The sequence below is a fragment of the Zalophus californianus genome, chromosome 12, assembly GCF_009762305.2.
Source record: "Zalophus californianus isolate mZalCal1 chromosome 12, mZalCal1.pri.v2, whole genome shotgun sequence".
NCBI classification, from domain to species: Eukaryota; Metazoa; Chordata; class Mammalia; order Carnivora; family Otariidae; genus Zalophus; species Zalophus californianus.
This window is the reverse complement of record NC_045606.1, coordinates 61,082,102-61,099,171: the sequence shown is the minus strand read 5'-3', so window position 1 is coordinate 61,099,171 and position 17,070 is coordinate 61,082,102. Positions and strand designations below refer to the sequence as shown.

General features: G+C 54.9%; 1 protein-coding gene across 4 annotated transcripts in view; it reads right to left on the bottom strand.

Moving 5' to 3' along the window:
• Positions 1-6,685: 6,685 nt before the first annotated feature.
• MINDY4 (MINDY lysine 48 deubiquitinase 4) overlaps positions 6,686-17,070 on the bottom strand; it is a 107,977-nt gene continuing 97,592 nt past the window's right edge. For 3 of the 4 annotated variants that reach the window (XM_027574787.2, XM_027574789.2, XM_035723398.1), the window contains one exon: positions 6,686-11,110. In XM_027574787.2, coding sequence (XP_027430588.1) covers positions 11,062-11,110 — 49 coding nt within the window. In that variant the 3' untranslated portion in view covers positions 6,686-11,061. The remainder of the gene's footprint in view (positions 11,111-17,070) is intronic. The other variant, XM_027574788.2, reaches the window with a different exon arrangement.

Below are 17,070 nucleotides of genomic sequence, written 5' to 3'. Positions count from 1 at the left end.
CAGGACCTCCTGTCACCAAGGGCTGGGCACCTCTGAACACCCAGGGTGTTAGACCATTAGTATGGGAGGGCCTTCAGGTCATTAAAACAAAAGTAAACTGAGGCCATGGGCTAAAGTGGCTTCCCCAGTGTTGAAGCCAGTGTCTGGAATTCAGGAAGCCCAGGTCCCCTTATGGCAATCCTGCCTCTGCCCAGGCCAGGCCCAGGCCTAAACGAGGATAAATATACAGTGTTGGCACGAGCCAAGGGGTGAGTGAGAGCACCACTGCCCCACAACCACTCCGTTTTCAAGAGCCAGAAGCCCTTAGAAGTGACCATTTTTAGAACTAGCCAGGAAAGAGACCTGGGTTAGCTGCCTGCCTACATCTTCCACTCATCCCCACCTCACCAGTGTAAGGGCAGGTGGACAGAGGAGACCCAGGCCATGGGTTCCCTAGTGGTTGGGGGCCCAGACTCACAAATATAAGGCAGTCAGAGAAGAGCCTAGGAGAAGTTATGAGCTGGGTATAGGGGAGGGAATCCGTGAGGGTAGGAGAAATCATAGAAGCCTTCCTGGAGGAGGCAGGACTTTGAATCATAGAATTTCAGGATCTGAAGCAATCTCGAAGGCTGCCTAATATTGCCCAGGATGCTCCTTGATATCATCCCTTCCAGAGGGCTATGACCCTCTACATGAGTACTTCCCCCACTGGGACAGCTCACAGGAATGGTTAGAGAGTTGCTTATGCATAGACACAAGGACCCATTTTCTGAGGGCTGCCACTTCTCAGGCAGGCCAATCCCAGGACTCTCAGGCCCTCTGTGCTCCTCTCCATCCTGGTAATGGGGGGGGGGGGGGGGGCGGCGCTGGACACAATCATACCAGGACAATCCCATTACCCCAGGAGTGGCCAAGAGCCCAAACGTAGGAAGATTACTTGGTCCATGAGGGAGCAGACAACTGGCTCGTGGAAGGTCCCCTCTCCTGGGCACTTGCCCACCACCTGCCTCATCCCTATAGACAACAACCTAAGAGGGCTCCTGTCCCACACCCCTCAGGGACCTGACCCTGCCAGAGAGCAGAACTGAGGGTCAAAATCAAGGCCAGGGCTGCTTTGAAGGAGTGGGGTCAGGCTTGGGCAGGGCTGCTGCAGGGGTCCATTTCCTTAGTAGAGAAGTAGGGTAGGAAAGGGGAAAATTGTTACAGGTCTTACTGCATGTACCTTCTACATCTGTCCTACAAGCATTTGAGGATTCCATCAGTGCTTCTCAGACTGATGGAGTGAACATGAATCCCCTGGAGGTCTTATTAAAATGCAGCTTCTGACTCAATAGGTCTGGGTAGGGCCCAGGATTTTGCATTTCTAACAAGCTCCCAGGTGACACCCAATGCTCCCTGGTCTCAGAACTTTGAGCAGCAAGGGTCGGAATTACTAAACAAAACAAACTCCCGATCATAGTCTAGTTAAAACAAAAACACAGAAAGGGAGGCAGCTCCTCATGAGGCCAGAGAGAGATTACAACTGAACATCACTTTCCATCTGAGCTTCCTGGAAGGCATGGCAAGAAAGGAAGACATGCTCACCAAAGCTTACTCTATGGTCACAGAGGCCACTGCATACGGTTGGGAGAAAGTCTTTCCCCCAATTCTGGCTGCCCAGGGAACTGACTGAGCAGACCTTATTATGAGGAGATTTGAGGGGCAGGCAGAAGGCTGTGTTTCAGGGGCCTTTGGGCCTTTCTGTGAGAAGGGCTGAGCCTGGGCACCTCAATGGGGTCCGTCGCTGATGGAGAGTCACAGTGTGGAGAACACAATGCCCCTTGGTGCTCAGCCTAGGCCAGCGCCATGGTCAATGACCACAGGAGACCATCCTTCCACCACTCACTGGCTCAGACCTGAGCTGGCTCAAGCGGCCCTGATGACAGAGAGGGGTTCCAGGCAGTCCTGGGTGTTCAGGGGAGGGTAGCTGAGGCCCAGGCCTGAGCCTCAGGAAGGGGTGAGGTAGATTTGTGGGCAGCGGAAGAACCCCACCTCTTTCCAGTAATCAGAAAAGGCTTCCTAGAGGAGGGGACATGGCAGACAGATTTGTTTATGTGAAGGAAGGGAGGTGGTTTGGGAAGAGGAAAGGCCAGGCAGAAGGAGGGATGGACTGGTGGGCTTCCAGCCATGGCAGGGGTGGGGAGGGTCCCTCACTTCCCTCTCTCCAGGGCTAACTCAGACCCTCAGAGAGGGGCTGGTGGAAGAGGGATGGTGCACTTTGTGAGGCTGTCTTTGCCTTATAGCCTGAATCTCTGGGGCAGAGGCGGCGGCCTGGGCCCTGCTGGCCTCAGACGCACCCAGGCTGGGGGCTCAGGGGCTCCGCCCTCAGGGAGCTCCTCACCCAGACCAGTGCAGGTGGGAGTTGGGGCCGAGTTTGGAGCTTAAGCAATTAGGCCTCTGAACATGACTGTGGGCCCAGCCTTGGATGGGACACAGGAGAGGACAGACTTGGTCAGCCTTGTGCCACATGGCCTTGGGAAGCCACTGCCCCAGTGAGAGGTTCCTCACTCACAAGCAGGTATGTTCCTATGAAAGGGCCAACCCGAACAATCTTCGCAGCGTAAGAGGGTGTCAAAGGAGGGCACAGCCGGGTCATGCGGTGCTCGGTTCTCAGCTTCCCTCGCTTACTCCTTCCCAGGGGGACCAAGGACACACCCCTCTCTTCCCAGCCTCCTTTGTGATGAAAGGGACATGCATAACCCTGATGACTTTCCAGAAAAGGAAATGGAAAATCTTTAGACAAATAAACCCAAGGTGTGTCTGCATTAGTGGGGAAGAAGGAAAAAAGCGCACGGTATTTTCTGTGGTTGCCAAAGCCATAGCGGCTGGGGGATGACAGGAAGTGGGGTTTGCCGGGGACACTGAGGCTGGCTGCCTGCTCCCACCTTGGCTGGTCTGGCTTCCTCTGGGCAGGACCAGGCAGGGTGTCTGACCCATCCTTCCCTCTGGGCCGCTCACACGGGGACGTCTACATGGAAGGGAAGACTGCGCTTGCAGGTATAGAAACCAGAGCACTCACAGGAATTTCCAGAGGCCCTGATGTCTCAGGAAGAAATCAGGGAAGACAGGGGCCCAGGGAAGACAGGGGCCCACGACTCTGCCCTGCGTGGGGGCCTCCCAGGATGCAGGGGAGCAATTCAGAACTTGACGCCTGCCCTCTGTTAGCCTGGAGGTCCTGGCGAGTGCCTTGACTCTCTGAAACTCAGTTTCCCCATCTGGAAGTGGAAGGTTTGAGGGAGGGAGCTGACACTGGCCCCCTCGTCTCTGTCTTGGGGAGTGGTCACTGCTCTATAGAGCCACCCCGGCCAATCACCTCATTTTACAAAAGTGGGACCAAAGCCCAGAGCAGAAAGGGAGCACCATATGCGGTGACCACAGAGGAAAAGCACATACCCAGTTAGCCCAGGAGCCGCTATGGGGCCAGAGAGAGCTGTGGAAAGGAGAGGAGGGGCTGCCATAGGGAGGGGGTGTGGGCGGTGTCAGGGAAGAGGGACTGACCTCCAGGCGTGGAGGTGGCCTCACTGTGTCATGGCATTCCCACACGGTCACACTCCTTGCCTCTCAGTGAGTTCGACCCACCCCAGTTCTGCACCCTCCCATCCAGCTCCCAGGAGAAGAGCCAACGTCTGCTGGGCACAGACAGGGGACCAGTCCCCGTTCGAAGCACTGTGCCCTTACTCCCCATGCCAACCTGAAGAGGTACAGGATGTGATTATTCTCATTTTACAGGGAGGGAAACTGAGGCTCAGAAAGGTTTGGGTTTTTTTTTTTTTCTTCTTCTTCTGTTTGGTTTGTCACTTAGGTGACACAGCCGAGACGTCGGAGCTATCTAAACCTGGGTCATCAAAGTCCAGGTCCGAGTTCATAACCACTCTGGCAGGCTACACAGTCCCGTGCCTTATGGTGCACTCCCCCTGGTGGGTGCAGCAAGGATTCCCCAAACCCAGGGAGAGCACAGCAGACAACAAGCTTGGGCCTTCCGACCCACAGGTTCAGGAGAGCCAGGGCCCCAGCAACAGTGCGCGTGGGAGAAGCATGAGTGTCAGAGCGGGGGCTGGGAGCTCCCTGTGTGCTTTCCTGCCTGACACACTCCTGGCCCCCAGGAGATGAGCAGTTTCCCTAAGGCCCACGAACACCCCAAATGGCCAAGCTAGGGGTTCCGGGCTCTGAGAAAACAGATGGGGCACCCCATGGGCAGGGGCCCTCTCCAAGGCCACTGAGGGACTGGGAGCCATCCTGCCAGCCTGGCTGTCTTCCATGTGCCCTCGGAGGTGGCCAAGCCCAAGGCAGCCAGCTGGTCCGGTCCGGCTGGTCCAAGGTCACCAACAACTTCGAAAACAATGGGCAGTGGGTCCAGCCGTAGCCAGGTCCAGAACAAAGGCCTGGGTACTTCCTCGCATTGAGGCCCCCTCCTTCATGGTTTGCCAAGACAGGAGACGGAGGAAGCCTTCATCAGGAGGTAGGGATGTTTTGCAAAGACTGTTCCCGGGAGAGCTGCGGCCACCGGGGCCAACAGAGGAGCGCACATGGGGGCCGGCTGCTCAAGGCTGAGGTCTGCCTGCCAGGAAGCAGGGGAGAGAGGGCCCTTGACTCCAAGCCCACAGGCCCCCCACCTTGCTCCGTAGGCTGAATCACTGAAATGCAAGCGATTTCCCACTACTGCTCCTCCCCGGGACCCTGCACACTGTTTGAGCCACCTTGCACACTGCTCCAGCATAGTCTTCTACAGAGGCGTGGGGCCACCCCTGCCCAGCTCTGAAACCCCCCATGGCTGCCCAGTGCTCAGGAGGCAGCATGAGTTCCTCTGCCTGGCATGCAAGCCCTTCGGCTCTGATATGCCTTAACTTCCTGCCAGCCCCTTCCTCCTGGCAGCTCTGCCCCTGCCCATCGGCCTGGGGTACCTCTGCCCCCCCTCCTCCGCAGCCCTCCTCCAGGGTTCAGCTGCAATCCTCCCCCCGCGAAGAAGCCTCGCGGACTGCTCCAGCCCATATAAGTTCCCCTCGTCTGAGCCCTATGCCCCCAACGAAATCCAAGGAGGATCTCAGCCCAGGAGTCTGGAGAACATCAAGATAGGAAATCAATCAATAATAAGAACAAGCCTTCCTGAGAGTAAGGTTCCTATGCACAGCACAGTGTGTTCATACAATTGTCCTGATGTAATTATTAATAGTACCCCCTCAGGTTCAGCCCCAGTGGTGGGGCAAGGGAGGGGTGAGGCAGGGGGCAGGGTCCAGAGATGGGGCCGCCAACCAGTGTCTCCAGTGCCCCGAGAGTACTCGCAGTGGACACCCAGGCAGAACACAAGGAAGTGGGTGCTTATCATGGAGATGGGCTCCATTCCACAGGGAGGTGGGACTTTGCTGAACCTCACAGATGCCAAGAGGCCTTAAAACAGAAAATGCCAGATAAGCACCCAGAATTGCCCTTATCAAGGGCCACAGGAAAGGTGCCAGGTTTAATCTCAAAACCACACCTGGAATCAACGGTTTAGAGACTTCGGGCAGTGCCTCCCCACCCCAGCCAGCACCCAGTGCCTGGGGCTTTATGCCTGGAGGCAGAGTGGGGGAGGGGCCTCTTCAAAGATGGGGAATGAACTCTGGGCTTCATCCCCCAGGATGGGACAGGTACAAGAGGGAAGGGAGGGAGGGAAGACAAGGGTCCCCATGCCCAGGGACAAGGAAAACAGGGCACTGTGGCAGGGGGGTGGGGGACTGGTTTGCACGCACACACACGTGCACATGTGGGATAATGGGAGAAGCCTGTAGCTGGGTACCAACCACCAACCGGGATCTGGGCTGTGAGAGAGGAGCTGATTGAGGGCATGAGGAGGACTGGGCCTGCACTTGAACTAGATAATCCCAGAGGGCTTCCTAGAGTAGGGGCTTAACAGATAGGCTTTGAGGGTCTGGCTGGATTTGGCAGATGGTCACCGGAGGCCAGGATCCAGGTGCAGCAAAGAGCACTAGCAAAGGCTTCAGGCAGCAAGGGGCTTCCCAGGGAAGCAGCTGCCATGGTCTGGGGTGGGTGGAGTATGGAGCTGGAGGAGGAAGCAAGGTGGGGAGGCGGAGTGACAGGCAGACTGGAGTCACCCCCTTGGACCCCCCCATTAGACGTATTCCCTTCAGCCCAAAGGCCGTCTGGTGGTCTGGTCCCCCAGAGACCCTTCCGTGAATGAGAAATGTCCCAGCAGCGGTCTTAACTAAGAATTCCTGGGCCTCAGTTTCCCCAACTATAACGCGAAGGCCTTCAGTGATTTCCCAGGGAACAAGACATAGGATAGGCATCTCCGGGGAAGGCAGACAGGACACTAGGACAAAGCACTTCAGTCCCAAGACAGCAGGAAAGGCCAACGATGGGCTGCTGTGACCACCAAGCCCCTGACCAGTGTGGGGCTCGGATTCCTCTCTTGTGCAGAGCCGGTCTGCTGGAGCGACATCCCTGGGCACCGTGCAGGCACTGGCAGTGGGCCACCCTGACCCACGGGCAGCCTGCCCACCCATTCTCCCACCCACCTGCCAACCCGCCCCTCGGCCTGCATTAAGCAATCTCTATTATCGCAAATGCCTGACATTTTTGCCTGGTAATTACAGCTCCCACAGCCCCATGAGGATTAGGGCATGATTAGGGAGTAGGGAGGACTCTGGCAGATGGAGAGAAATACCTGCAAATAGACGTGGCAGCCTGATTGCCTCCTTCAAGTTTAGGCTCCCGGAAGGGCTCAGTGGCCAGTGAGGATCATCCACGGGGCCCTGGAAAGCAAAAGGCCATCAGCATCGGTCACCTCCATCATCTCCTGGCCTCCCCCCTCACACTGCCTCTCCTGGGAGCAGTGCCGCAGCCCCTCAATGTGCCCCTTGCCTCTGCCCCACACCCACTCCCTGGCCAGGGGCAGAGATCTGAAGTCAAGCTCTGAGCAGACCTTGTCTCCCGGGAACACATCCCAGCCCGGGGCCTGCCACCTGAGGCCTTCTCCCACTCTGTGCCTCCTCCTCTAATCCTCTGGGACTCCCACTCTCAGGTCATGAGACTCACAGACTTCACGGACTTTCATGGTCTCTTGCTTCTCACCATCTCACCATGTCACCTGGAATGATCTTCCATCCAATTCTCCACTTGTCAAAGCTGTGCCCATCCATCAGGCCTAGGTAAGATGCTACCACCGCCAAGGAGCCTCCCCCACCCCACCGGAAACTTTAAGAGCAAACACTTAGCAAGTCGTGGTGACAGGCCAGGCCCTACTCTACATACCTCACTGTGCACTGACTCACTTAGGCCTCAATACAGCCCCGTGTGGTGGTCATTTTACAGAGGAGGAAACTGAGGCCCAGAAAGCTTAGGTCAGGTGCTCATAGTCACACAGGCAGAAAGCAGTGGAGGCAAGACTAGACTCAGGCCTCTGGTCCTGCTGCTGCTGCTTCTTCAGACACTGCTCCCGCCCGTCCCTTCAGTACTTCCTTATGGGGACTCCCACTGTCACCCCCACAAAGTCACAAGCTCTAGAACAGAACTGTCTCCCACTTTAACCTGATTCACCTGACGGTTTTGTTAAAGTGCAGATTCTGAATCAGGGGGGCATGGGTGGAGCCTGAGAGTCTGCATTTCTAAGAAGTTCTCAGGTGTGGCTGATGCAGCTAGTCTAAGGCCCACACATTGAGTAGAAAGGCTGGAGTCTACAGGAGGGCAGACAAGTCCTCCTCTTGCCATTGTGAGGGCTTAGCTGAGCCAACAGCCTGGGGGAGCCTAAGACTGGTCCTTCACCCTCCCCGGCCCTCCCCGGAGCCTGGGCCCCCGCCCCTAACTTCCCTTCTGCTCAGAAACAAGCAGTGGGATGGGATTCCCCCAATGCCCCCCAAGCCTTGGCCCAGCTCTGACCCCCCAGGGAATCCTTGCAGTTCTTCTGGAAGCTGCTCTTCTTACCTGTGGGCTGCCATGAAGAGCCTACAGAGACAGTGGTGCAGGTGGCTCGGCCATCATTTGCACGTCCCCTGGCCATGGAAGGTGAAGAAAGCACTGGGCTCGCAGTGGAAGAGGCTAGTAGCTATTGAGGAATTCTTTGGAGAGAGGAGGCGTCAGTGTGCTGGGATCCCTTACCCCAGCCACGGGGCCTGGAGGTCTACATCTCCTCTCCTAAAGCCAAGTGAGGGAGGCTTCCAGAAAGCTGTTTAAAAGCTTGCCATGTGCACCTGCAGTGTGGGCCGGACCCTGACTCCCACCTGAGGACAGGAGACATTGCTGTTCCCAACGAGTGGCTGAGTAGACAGGCAGGCTAAGAGGGGGGAAAGGTGTGACCTCCAGAACTGGGAAGGCAAAGATGTGTGGGTACTTTGCATGGCTCAAATGTGGATCCTGCAGAAGGAAGACTCGGGTCTTCTTAAAAGGGGAAGGGGGAGTGCACCAGAGCTGGGGGGGAGCAGGTACTGGGAGCCGCCATCAGCAGCCCACCAAGCAGGAATCATCCGACTCCGGAGAGGTCCCTAGTGACTGGACGCCTGCCTAGGAGCAGGGGCAGGGGGAAGTTTCCACTAATGGGAGAGTATGGGCTTGAGTGGCCTTGAGACTGCTCTTACTGCCGGAAGAGCAGCAGGCTCCACTGGCTCTTTCCTCCAGACACCAAGAATTCGCACCTCCCTGAGATCTGCTTGTTCACTAACCCGGCCCACGTTTAAGCACAGATGGGGCAGACACGCCCAGGTCGGTCCTGGGGAAGTCACTCAACTCTAGGACTCTTAACTTTTTCTGGGGAATTCAGGAGGGTATTGGTCCAAGTCAAGTAGACCCTCTCCCTGGAAAAATACACATATGTACATGAACACAAAGATGTGAATATAATTTGGGAGGGAGGCTCTGGACCCGCCGAAGCCTACCCACAGTCTCCCTAGAAAACTCTGCGCCTCGGGTGGAGAACAGCCGCCTGCAAGGAGGCATGGGCTTCTATTTCATTCTTGCAGACCTGGTGGCCGTACTGTGGGTCCACTCTTGCTTCAGGACCTGGGAGAGGGTGGTGCTACGGCTTTGCTCATCTTGCGTCCCAGGAAGCCCCAGGCACCGGGTGTCAAACGGTGCATGTACCTGCATCTTGGCTTCTAGAAAAGTGTTTCCATAATTTGTTGGAACTGCGTTTTTCAAGCAAAGCTGGGAATATTTTGATTTCTCCAGCCCTGCCAACGGGACCCTGGTCTGGAGGTTAAGTGAGTTTCATTGAAAAGACACACTTTTCCTTCCCAGGCTGATAAACAAGCCTGCTGCAGGGAAACTGACTTCCTCCCCCGGTGCTCAGCTGGAGCGGCCTGTCTCTGGCCAAGGAAAACAAATGCATAAACATTTCGGAGACATATAGGAAGCATTTCTGCTGGACGCCTGCTGTGAATGGCCACTGGAGTTTACACAGCAAACCCCAGTGGGGCCTCCGCACAGCTCGGACAAAGCACGCCCTGCCCTCTCACTTCCCTCCCGGCTCCTCCCTGCTTCTCCCCAAAGACCCACAATAATCCAGCCACGACTCGTGCCCGGCCCACGAGAATGCAAAACAGGCCGTCGAGTTGTCACCACCAAATGCCTGGCACATAAAGAGAAGGGATGTCCTTTTAGCCAGGGCTGCAGAGGGAACACGGTCCCTGAGCTGCTTGCGTCCTGAGCACCGGGAGGGCACACGGAGGCTGGGGACCAGCCGCCAGCCAGTGTCTACGACTCTCCGGGGCCTCTCCCTGGGCCAGGGCAGACACGGAAGGAGCTCACACCCGGGTCCTTCCCTGCAAACACCCACCTCTGTGGGGCCCGCTGCGGAGCTCGGAGCTCGGAGCTCCGGCCCAAGCGCTCGCTGGGCGCAGCAGGGGCAGGTACGGGGCCGCGCTGCTGAGCACTCTGCCCTCATGCTGCTCCCGGCTCCTCACATGGACGGGCTCGTGACGGGGGCTCCCCAAGGCCGGTGCTGCGCCTCTGGGTGCCCTTGCTCATCCCGCTGTTGGGAGCCATTGCAGAGCGCTGTCCTTAACTTTATATTCCTTTTTAAAACCAGTAGGATGTAACCGCATGGAATCACGGACGCTGCAATTGTACGAATTTCCCTTTACGAGCGCTTGTTTTTCACGTTCGTACCTACCCCCCCTCCCTCGCTCTGGAACATGAGGGCGTCCCCAGGCTCTGCCCACCCACATTTCAGGCAGTTCTCTTCACAAGTGCCTTACTGCAGCCACCGGGGGGCAGGGGCGCGGGAACTATACCTGGTCCCTCTGCTCATTCTCATCTTATTGCCCTCTGTGGCCAAGAGGTGCCTCCCTAGAAGGTTCCTCCCCCATATGCACTTGGCCAGGTCCACATGACCATCCTCCTGGGGCCTCACAGGGATCCAGGTCTACCCTGAGACAGGCTCCCAGGGGGCCTGAGTTGCCCTGGTCAGCACAGGTGACCTTACAGAGCCTGGTGCCTTAGACCTGGGGCTGATCCAGAGAAGACAGGCTAGACCAGAAGCCCCGCCAGGGACACTACTGGACCAGAGGGCAAAGCCTGCCTGCAGAGACTCTCATTAGGTGATGTCTTAGCTCACAGGTCTCCAGGGCTCTGGGGCCCCTCCACCATCACTGTTCCCATCCCAGCCATGAACCATGCAGATCTCATGCTTCCTTTGCCACAACAGAAGAAATGAGTCTCTCTGTCCTCGGCATGTGTTTGACTCCTGCTTTATAGAAAGCCAACTATCAGAAATAACGAGCCCAGGGTGCCCGGGCTGACCATATCACAGGCTTGACAAGGGGACAGGTGGCCCAGCGGGGAGCAAGGGAGGGATGCAGACAAAAAGCACAGAGGCGGTCCAATCCTCGGCAGTCATGGCTCAGCTGGGAGGGAGCCATATAGCAGCACTCTGGGCCCTCATCACAGTCCTGGGGGCCCTTCATGGAAGGGGCAGGGAGGTTCTGGATGCTTCTGCAGCACTGTTGGCCCAGATGGGGGTGACATTCTTCTGAGAGACTTGTTCCTGAGGCCTGGGGCTCAACTGCCACCCCCCAGCGATGAGTGGTAGAGCCATAGGCTTACCCACAGGAAGGGTCACAGGATGGGGTCTGAGCCGTTCCAGTTCACCGCTGCCCCCTTCCACCTACAAGCAGAGTAACAGATAAAGAGTTAGAGCTGCAGAGGCCCACACAGGAGCCATCTCTTGCCCTCACTCACCTGAAGGTCCTTTCTCAGTGGCTTTGAGGATTTCTGGTTCCAACCTCCCTACCTCGCCTCTCCACACACACACAAACCTACAACACCAGGCCCTCAAGAAACACAAACATACCTAGGACCCCAGAGAGCCACGGAGAAGACAGAAGTGGCAGGTCATTCATTCATTCATTCATTCATGCCACAAGTGTTTACTGAGAACCTCCTCTGTGCCTGGCACTGCAGGGCCCTGAGCTGATGGGAGTGATCCACACGCACGTGGATCCAGCCACCTTCCAGGGGTGCCTGATGGTGGTACTTGAAAGCACGTGGGAAGACCTAGATCGGGAGAATCCAGGTGCCGGAGCCTAGTACAGGAGGAAGAGAGGTGCGGCCCAGGGTGGGAAGCAGGCAAGGCGGCACCACACAGGACCTGGGGGCCTCAGAAGGAGTCTGGGCTTTGCTCTAAGAACCACGGGAAGCCAGTGAAGGGCTGGGAGCAGCTCAGTAAAACACAATTTGCATTTTTTTTTAATTACTTGATGAAGTCTTAAGAAGCAGTGAGTATCATTTAACTCTATGTAGTCCAGGGCTAGATATAATTTAATACTAGTTCAATTCCAAAATAAAAGTTATTGGAGTGGTGTGACGATGGAATGACCCGACACTTAATTTTTTTAAAATTTTTATTCATTTATTTATTTTTGAGTGGGGGGGTTGGCAGAGGGGGAGCGAGAGAGTGAGCGCGCATCCTAAGCAGACTCCACATTCAGTGTGGAACCCAATGCAGGGCTCAATCTCACACCGAAATCATGACCTGAGCCTAAATCAAAAGTCAGACGCTTAACCGACCAAGCCACTCAGGCGCCCCCCCAACACCTGATTTTAATACACGGCACACTAGTTTTCTAAAGCAACTCAGAGGAATCACATTTCTGGTGGATGGAATATTCCTGCAAGACCTGGCCTTGGGTATCTAATACATATACATACATCATGAGATCACAGGAACTCAGAAGCAGATGTGTATACCTCACCAGCAGTGCTAGCGTGCAGAGTTTGAAACTAGGCTCTCGAAATGCTTTTCACAGTGAGAGGCTTGGGGAGAGAACAGACTTTTTCAAAACCTGAGGTTTTTCTTCTGACTAAAGTCAATATGTTAACAGCCAACAGAGGAGGGGAAAAAAGAAAACTTTCCTCGTTTTAACTGTGCTTCTGCTTTGGAAAGTCCAGTCTCCCTGAGGTGGGAACCGTGACAGGTGAGTGAACAGGGTTTCCCAGAGGAAGACGGTTGTACCTCCCAACTGAATGCTCAGAAGCACCCCAAGGTTTCAGTAGTGGTTGGCTGTAAACCCAACCTTCTCCACCTCCATGAAGAACACAGACTCCCTCTGAATTCTTTCTTCCTCCTTCCTCAGGCTTCTGCTTTTTGTCTTTCTTCACGTCCGTGCCTTGCTTCAGTTGCCGCATCAATGTTTCTGGCTTTTAGGTTAACAGGGACAGTCTTCCAGAGGCAATGGGACGCATACTCACTCTGCTCTTACCAAATTACTTTGCTCTTGATTACAGGCACCTTCCTGGTATCTGTAAAGACTGTATTTTCCTCTGTTGAATTTTTTGCACACCTTAGACCAGCCCTTCCTCTTCAAACGAGCAAAAAGATTTCTCGCCATTTGAAGACAAAAAATCTTAGCGGTAATTGTGTGTGTCTTGCTCCCACGGAGAGGTTTGTTGTGGGAAATATTTGCATATTGTCCGTCTTGGAACAGCGACAATTCCACTGTTCTCCTAGCTCCACCCAGCACACTGTGAGGATGGACGGAACACGAGAATGGAGTGTTCATCACCGTCTAGACACAAGACACAGCCCTGTCCTGCACTGTGCACACCAGTCAACGTCCTGAGACATTTTTATCCCGTCTATATATAAACACTGAATTGCATCTTTTCATTAAAATCCTCAGCATAAAAGGCTGAAATGGGTGGACGATAGAAGAAAACCTGCCAAGCCATGACTGTTAGACTGTTTTAGGAAACTAGTCCTTCAAAACTAGCTCTGTGTGTTCTTCAGTGTCATTGATGATGCCCTGTGACACCAGGACAGCCCACCCAAAATGGGGTGGTATATGACTTTTTGACAGCCAACCCTTTCCTTCCTGCATGAAAGGCTGGGAGGTACCTTTCACACCTGAGCCCTTTGACCCCTGGGATCCTTCTGGTCACAGATGTTCAGAAGCAGGTCAGGATGTGCAAAAAAGTTTGCACACATTCCTCAGTCTTTTCTCCAGATTATGCGTTGGAAGAGCTACCTTAGCAAGACACACTCCAAACATAACCTGTGGCAAGACACATAACCTTCTTGCACTCATCCACCGACCCTGCCTCCCCTTCATTGTCAATCGTGTCATGTGAATCGAAACAGTCAGCACCATTGTTCCCCTGGCTGTGTGGGGGATTTAAGTGATTCTATGGTGTCCGGGTGCTTTTGACTATTTCCTGGGCTGCTATGTGTCAGCACTGGGGCAGATCCAGAGGGATCTAGTAGGTGCTCGGGGGTTGAGCCACTCTGATGGACTCCATCGGCATCAAAGTGTCTGTCACTGCTTGAACAAGAGGCACTGGGACTGTATCTGGAGACCACTCAATGTGGCTGGGAGAAGTCAGACCACGCCTCGGTCGCCAAGGGCCCACTGCCCACGCTGTTTGGTGCTGGAGCCTGATGATGTTGCAGGGTGGCCCCTATAGGTCCAGTCAGTAGGGAAGATGGATGCACCTCTCAGTTGCACAACTGAGCAGGGTCTGGGGGGTAAGACAGGCTGGGAAGGCACTGTGCTGATCACAGGTTCCAAGGGACTAGGCTGACCTATTGCGCCAAGTGAGTTAATAGTGCTTCATCAATACGCAGCAATGTGACTCGGGGCTTAATCGATTCTACCATACAACTTGAGATTTTCAATTTTCTTTCTCTGTTCATCATCTTTGCAGTTTTGAAGCATGTCACTAAGACCTTTTATTGTTCTATTACGATTTATAGGTAAGCATCAGCCTCTGTAAGTTTCTTATCCAAGTCTTAGACACTAGGGCTATATCCTGAATCCAGTCCCCCAGAAAGCAGCAGAAAGGAGACATGGAGGAGAGTGACATTCTGCCTATAGCCTAGTTCCAGGCAGGCATCAGGATCCCAGATTGCAAAGGGAAAACTATTGCCCAGACCAGAGAGGTTTCTTGCCCCAGTCGTGGTAAGAATGGCGGGGGAGAAGGGGCGGCAGGAGTCAGAAGTACACCAGACTTCTTGTTACCATAGATCTACCCTCAGCCAAAACCCTTCTCCCATCCCTCTCCATCCCTCCCAGCCTTCACCCTCCCTACTCTGACAGGCAGAGAGAAGTTCCTTCTATGAGCTCCCCATCTGCAAACATCTCAGATCCTGGCAACATGGGATTTGGCTTCAGTGCGGGGATGAGTCAAATTTTCTACTACTAGAGACAGCCATGTCATACCAACAGTCACTGAGTCTTACAGTTAGGTGGTGGGGGTGCTTAGTTTCAAGGCTTTTTACCAAGGTAACTAACCCACCCCATCCCAGCCAACAGGTGCCAATGGTGGGGAGAGTATTAGAAGCAGCAGAGAAAAGCAGTTTACAGTCGATGAAAATCAAAGCAGAGATGTTTTTAAAATGGCAAGGGCTGAGATGCAAGGCTGCTGTGTTTGTGTGGGGAAGAATGGTTCCCCTGTAGGAAAGTCCACGGTCAATTACAAGGACAGTAAACAGAGCTCTGCATATGCAATTAGGGGCTGGCAGAGGGAGGGCAGGGATGAAATGGACCCGTAGACAGTGCAGCAGGCAGAATGAAAGCTCGCTCACCCAGGGTTAGATCAGGAGGCTGAGCATGAGTTTCCAGCAGGCTTTCTCGACCTCGGACCACTGACACTGTGGGCTAGGTAATTATGTTCTGGGGGCTGTCTTGTGCACTGTGGGATATTCAGCACCCTGCTCCCCCAGCCGCGATACCCAAAAAATGTCTCCCAACATTGCCAAATATTCCCTGGGGCACAAAATCACCTGGTTGAGGACCAGTGGCTTACGGGTTGAGCTCCGTGAAGATGCTGTGGTCCCTGGAGCTCGGGGAGGCTCAGCATCACAGAGAGGGCCCACCTCAGGGCCACAAATGAGGCCCTTCCCTCCCCAGGGCCGTAAACCACAGCAGAGCAGTGGTCACCTGCCTCCACAGACTTTCAGCATTGATGACACTAGTGTATCTTGGGGGACAGATGCCTAGTAGAGCCTGTATCAGCAAGGAGAAGGGCACAGGCCAGGTTTTAAAGCCCCCAAGCTGACCAGTAGAAATACACCACAGAACTCTTGCTCACTGTGGATGTCCAGACAAGTATCCTGTTGTGCAAGTCCCCCTTTCCCTGCTCCAGCCACTGGGAGCAGAACACTCTGGAATGAGCTCCATAGGCTCTCTCTCCCCTATGGGCCTTGGCCTGTGCTGTGCCCTCTACCTGGAACAACCATCCCTCATCCCCATCCCCCACTCTTCAGGACCAGATCCAAGATTCCTCCTTCTAGAAGAAGTGTGCTCTGACCCCCAAGCAGCCTGGGGCTCCACTCTCAGCACCATATTATCATGGGGCCTCCCTCCCCCATGAGACTGTGAACCCCTCAAGGATAGAGCTGGTGTCACTTGCCTCTGTTGCCTCCAAACCTCTCAGTGCCAAAGCACAGGTTCCCAGGGGTGTTGCTAGATGAAAACACCCCTCCCCAGCAGCTGATCCTCCAGGAACCCCAGGGGCCCAGTGGGGCAGCCTGTCTTCATTCACACTGCACTCGCCCTTGCCTTTGACCCAGGCAGTCACAAAGCCCAGCCCATGGCCCTTGTCCTCTCGTCCCTTCCCCTCTGCCTCCTGCTGGTTGTTCCTCCTCCCTGTGGTCTCCAAAGGAAAGGGAATGCCTCTGCCTCTCCTTTTTCAACCGCACAACAGCTCAGGGAAGGGATCCTTCTACCTCATCGAGAGATGAGGAAACCGAGGTCTGGAGCAGAACCGAGCCTTCTGGAGGTCATACAACGTGACGGCAGCACAGCCAGGACCGAGGTCTCCAGATTCCCGTCCTTCTGTCACGGTGCTGAGTGTTCTTTGAACCCAACCAGGGCAAGAAACCCAACGGGCGAGTGTGTGTGCAGGTTGCATGACAGGGAATCAGAAGAGGGCAGCTGGGGCCGTGGGAGCACCCAGGGAACCCTCCTCTGGTGGGTGAGGGGCACTGTGAAGAGGGTAGGGTACCTGGGCAAGAAGGGTGCCAGCTGAGGTGTGAAGACCGGTGCAGTGACGGGTGGGGATACGGCTGAGGGACCTGGGCACTCAGCTCCAGCCCCTGGAAGGCACTGTTCCCAGCTGAAATTATATTTTCAATTTATTGTCTGAGCCTCCAAAGAGAAACATCTGTGGCCCAGCCCCAGGCCCTGGTTGTGTGTTCTTTCCTCTTTCCTCTGGACCACAGACAACTGTTTCATTTTCTCCCACTCTGGCTAGGCTGGAAGCTCAAGAGGTCACTGTGTGTGTCTGGCTTGGAAATGACCATAAATGAGTTGTTTTTGCTGAGATGGTCAGAGAGCAGAGAACAGACAGCGGGAACTGGAGTGGGGAGGACAGACCCCACATTCCTGACATAAGCGTAGGTAAGGAGACACTCCCTGAGGCCCAGATGCGAGTCACACTTGAAAGCAGAGGCGGCACGGGACCTGGGATCATTCGACTTAGGATGCTCTTCCCCAAAAGCAAAACCAACAGGCTCGTCTTGTGTAATGTCAGTGTGGCAACAAAGCCAGGTGGAGGGAAATCACACTGCCCACTCAGTGACCTTCCCCTGGGCTGGGACAGCACAGGCCTATGCTCCAGGACCTGCGC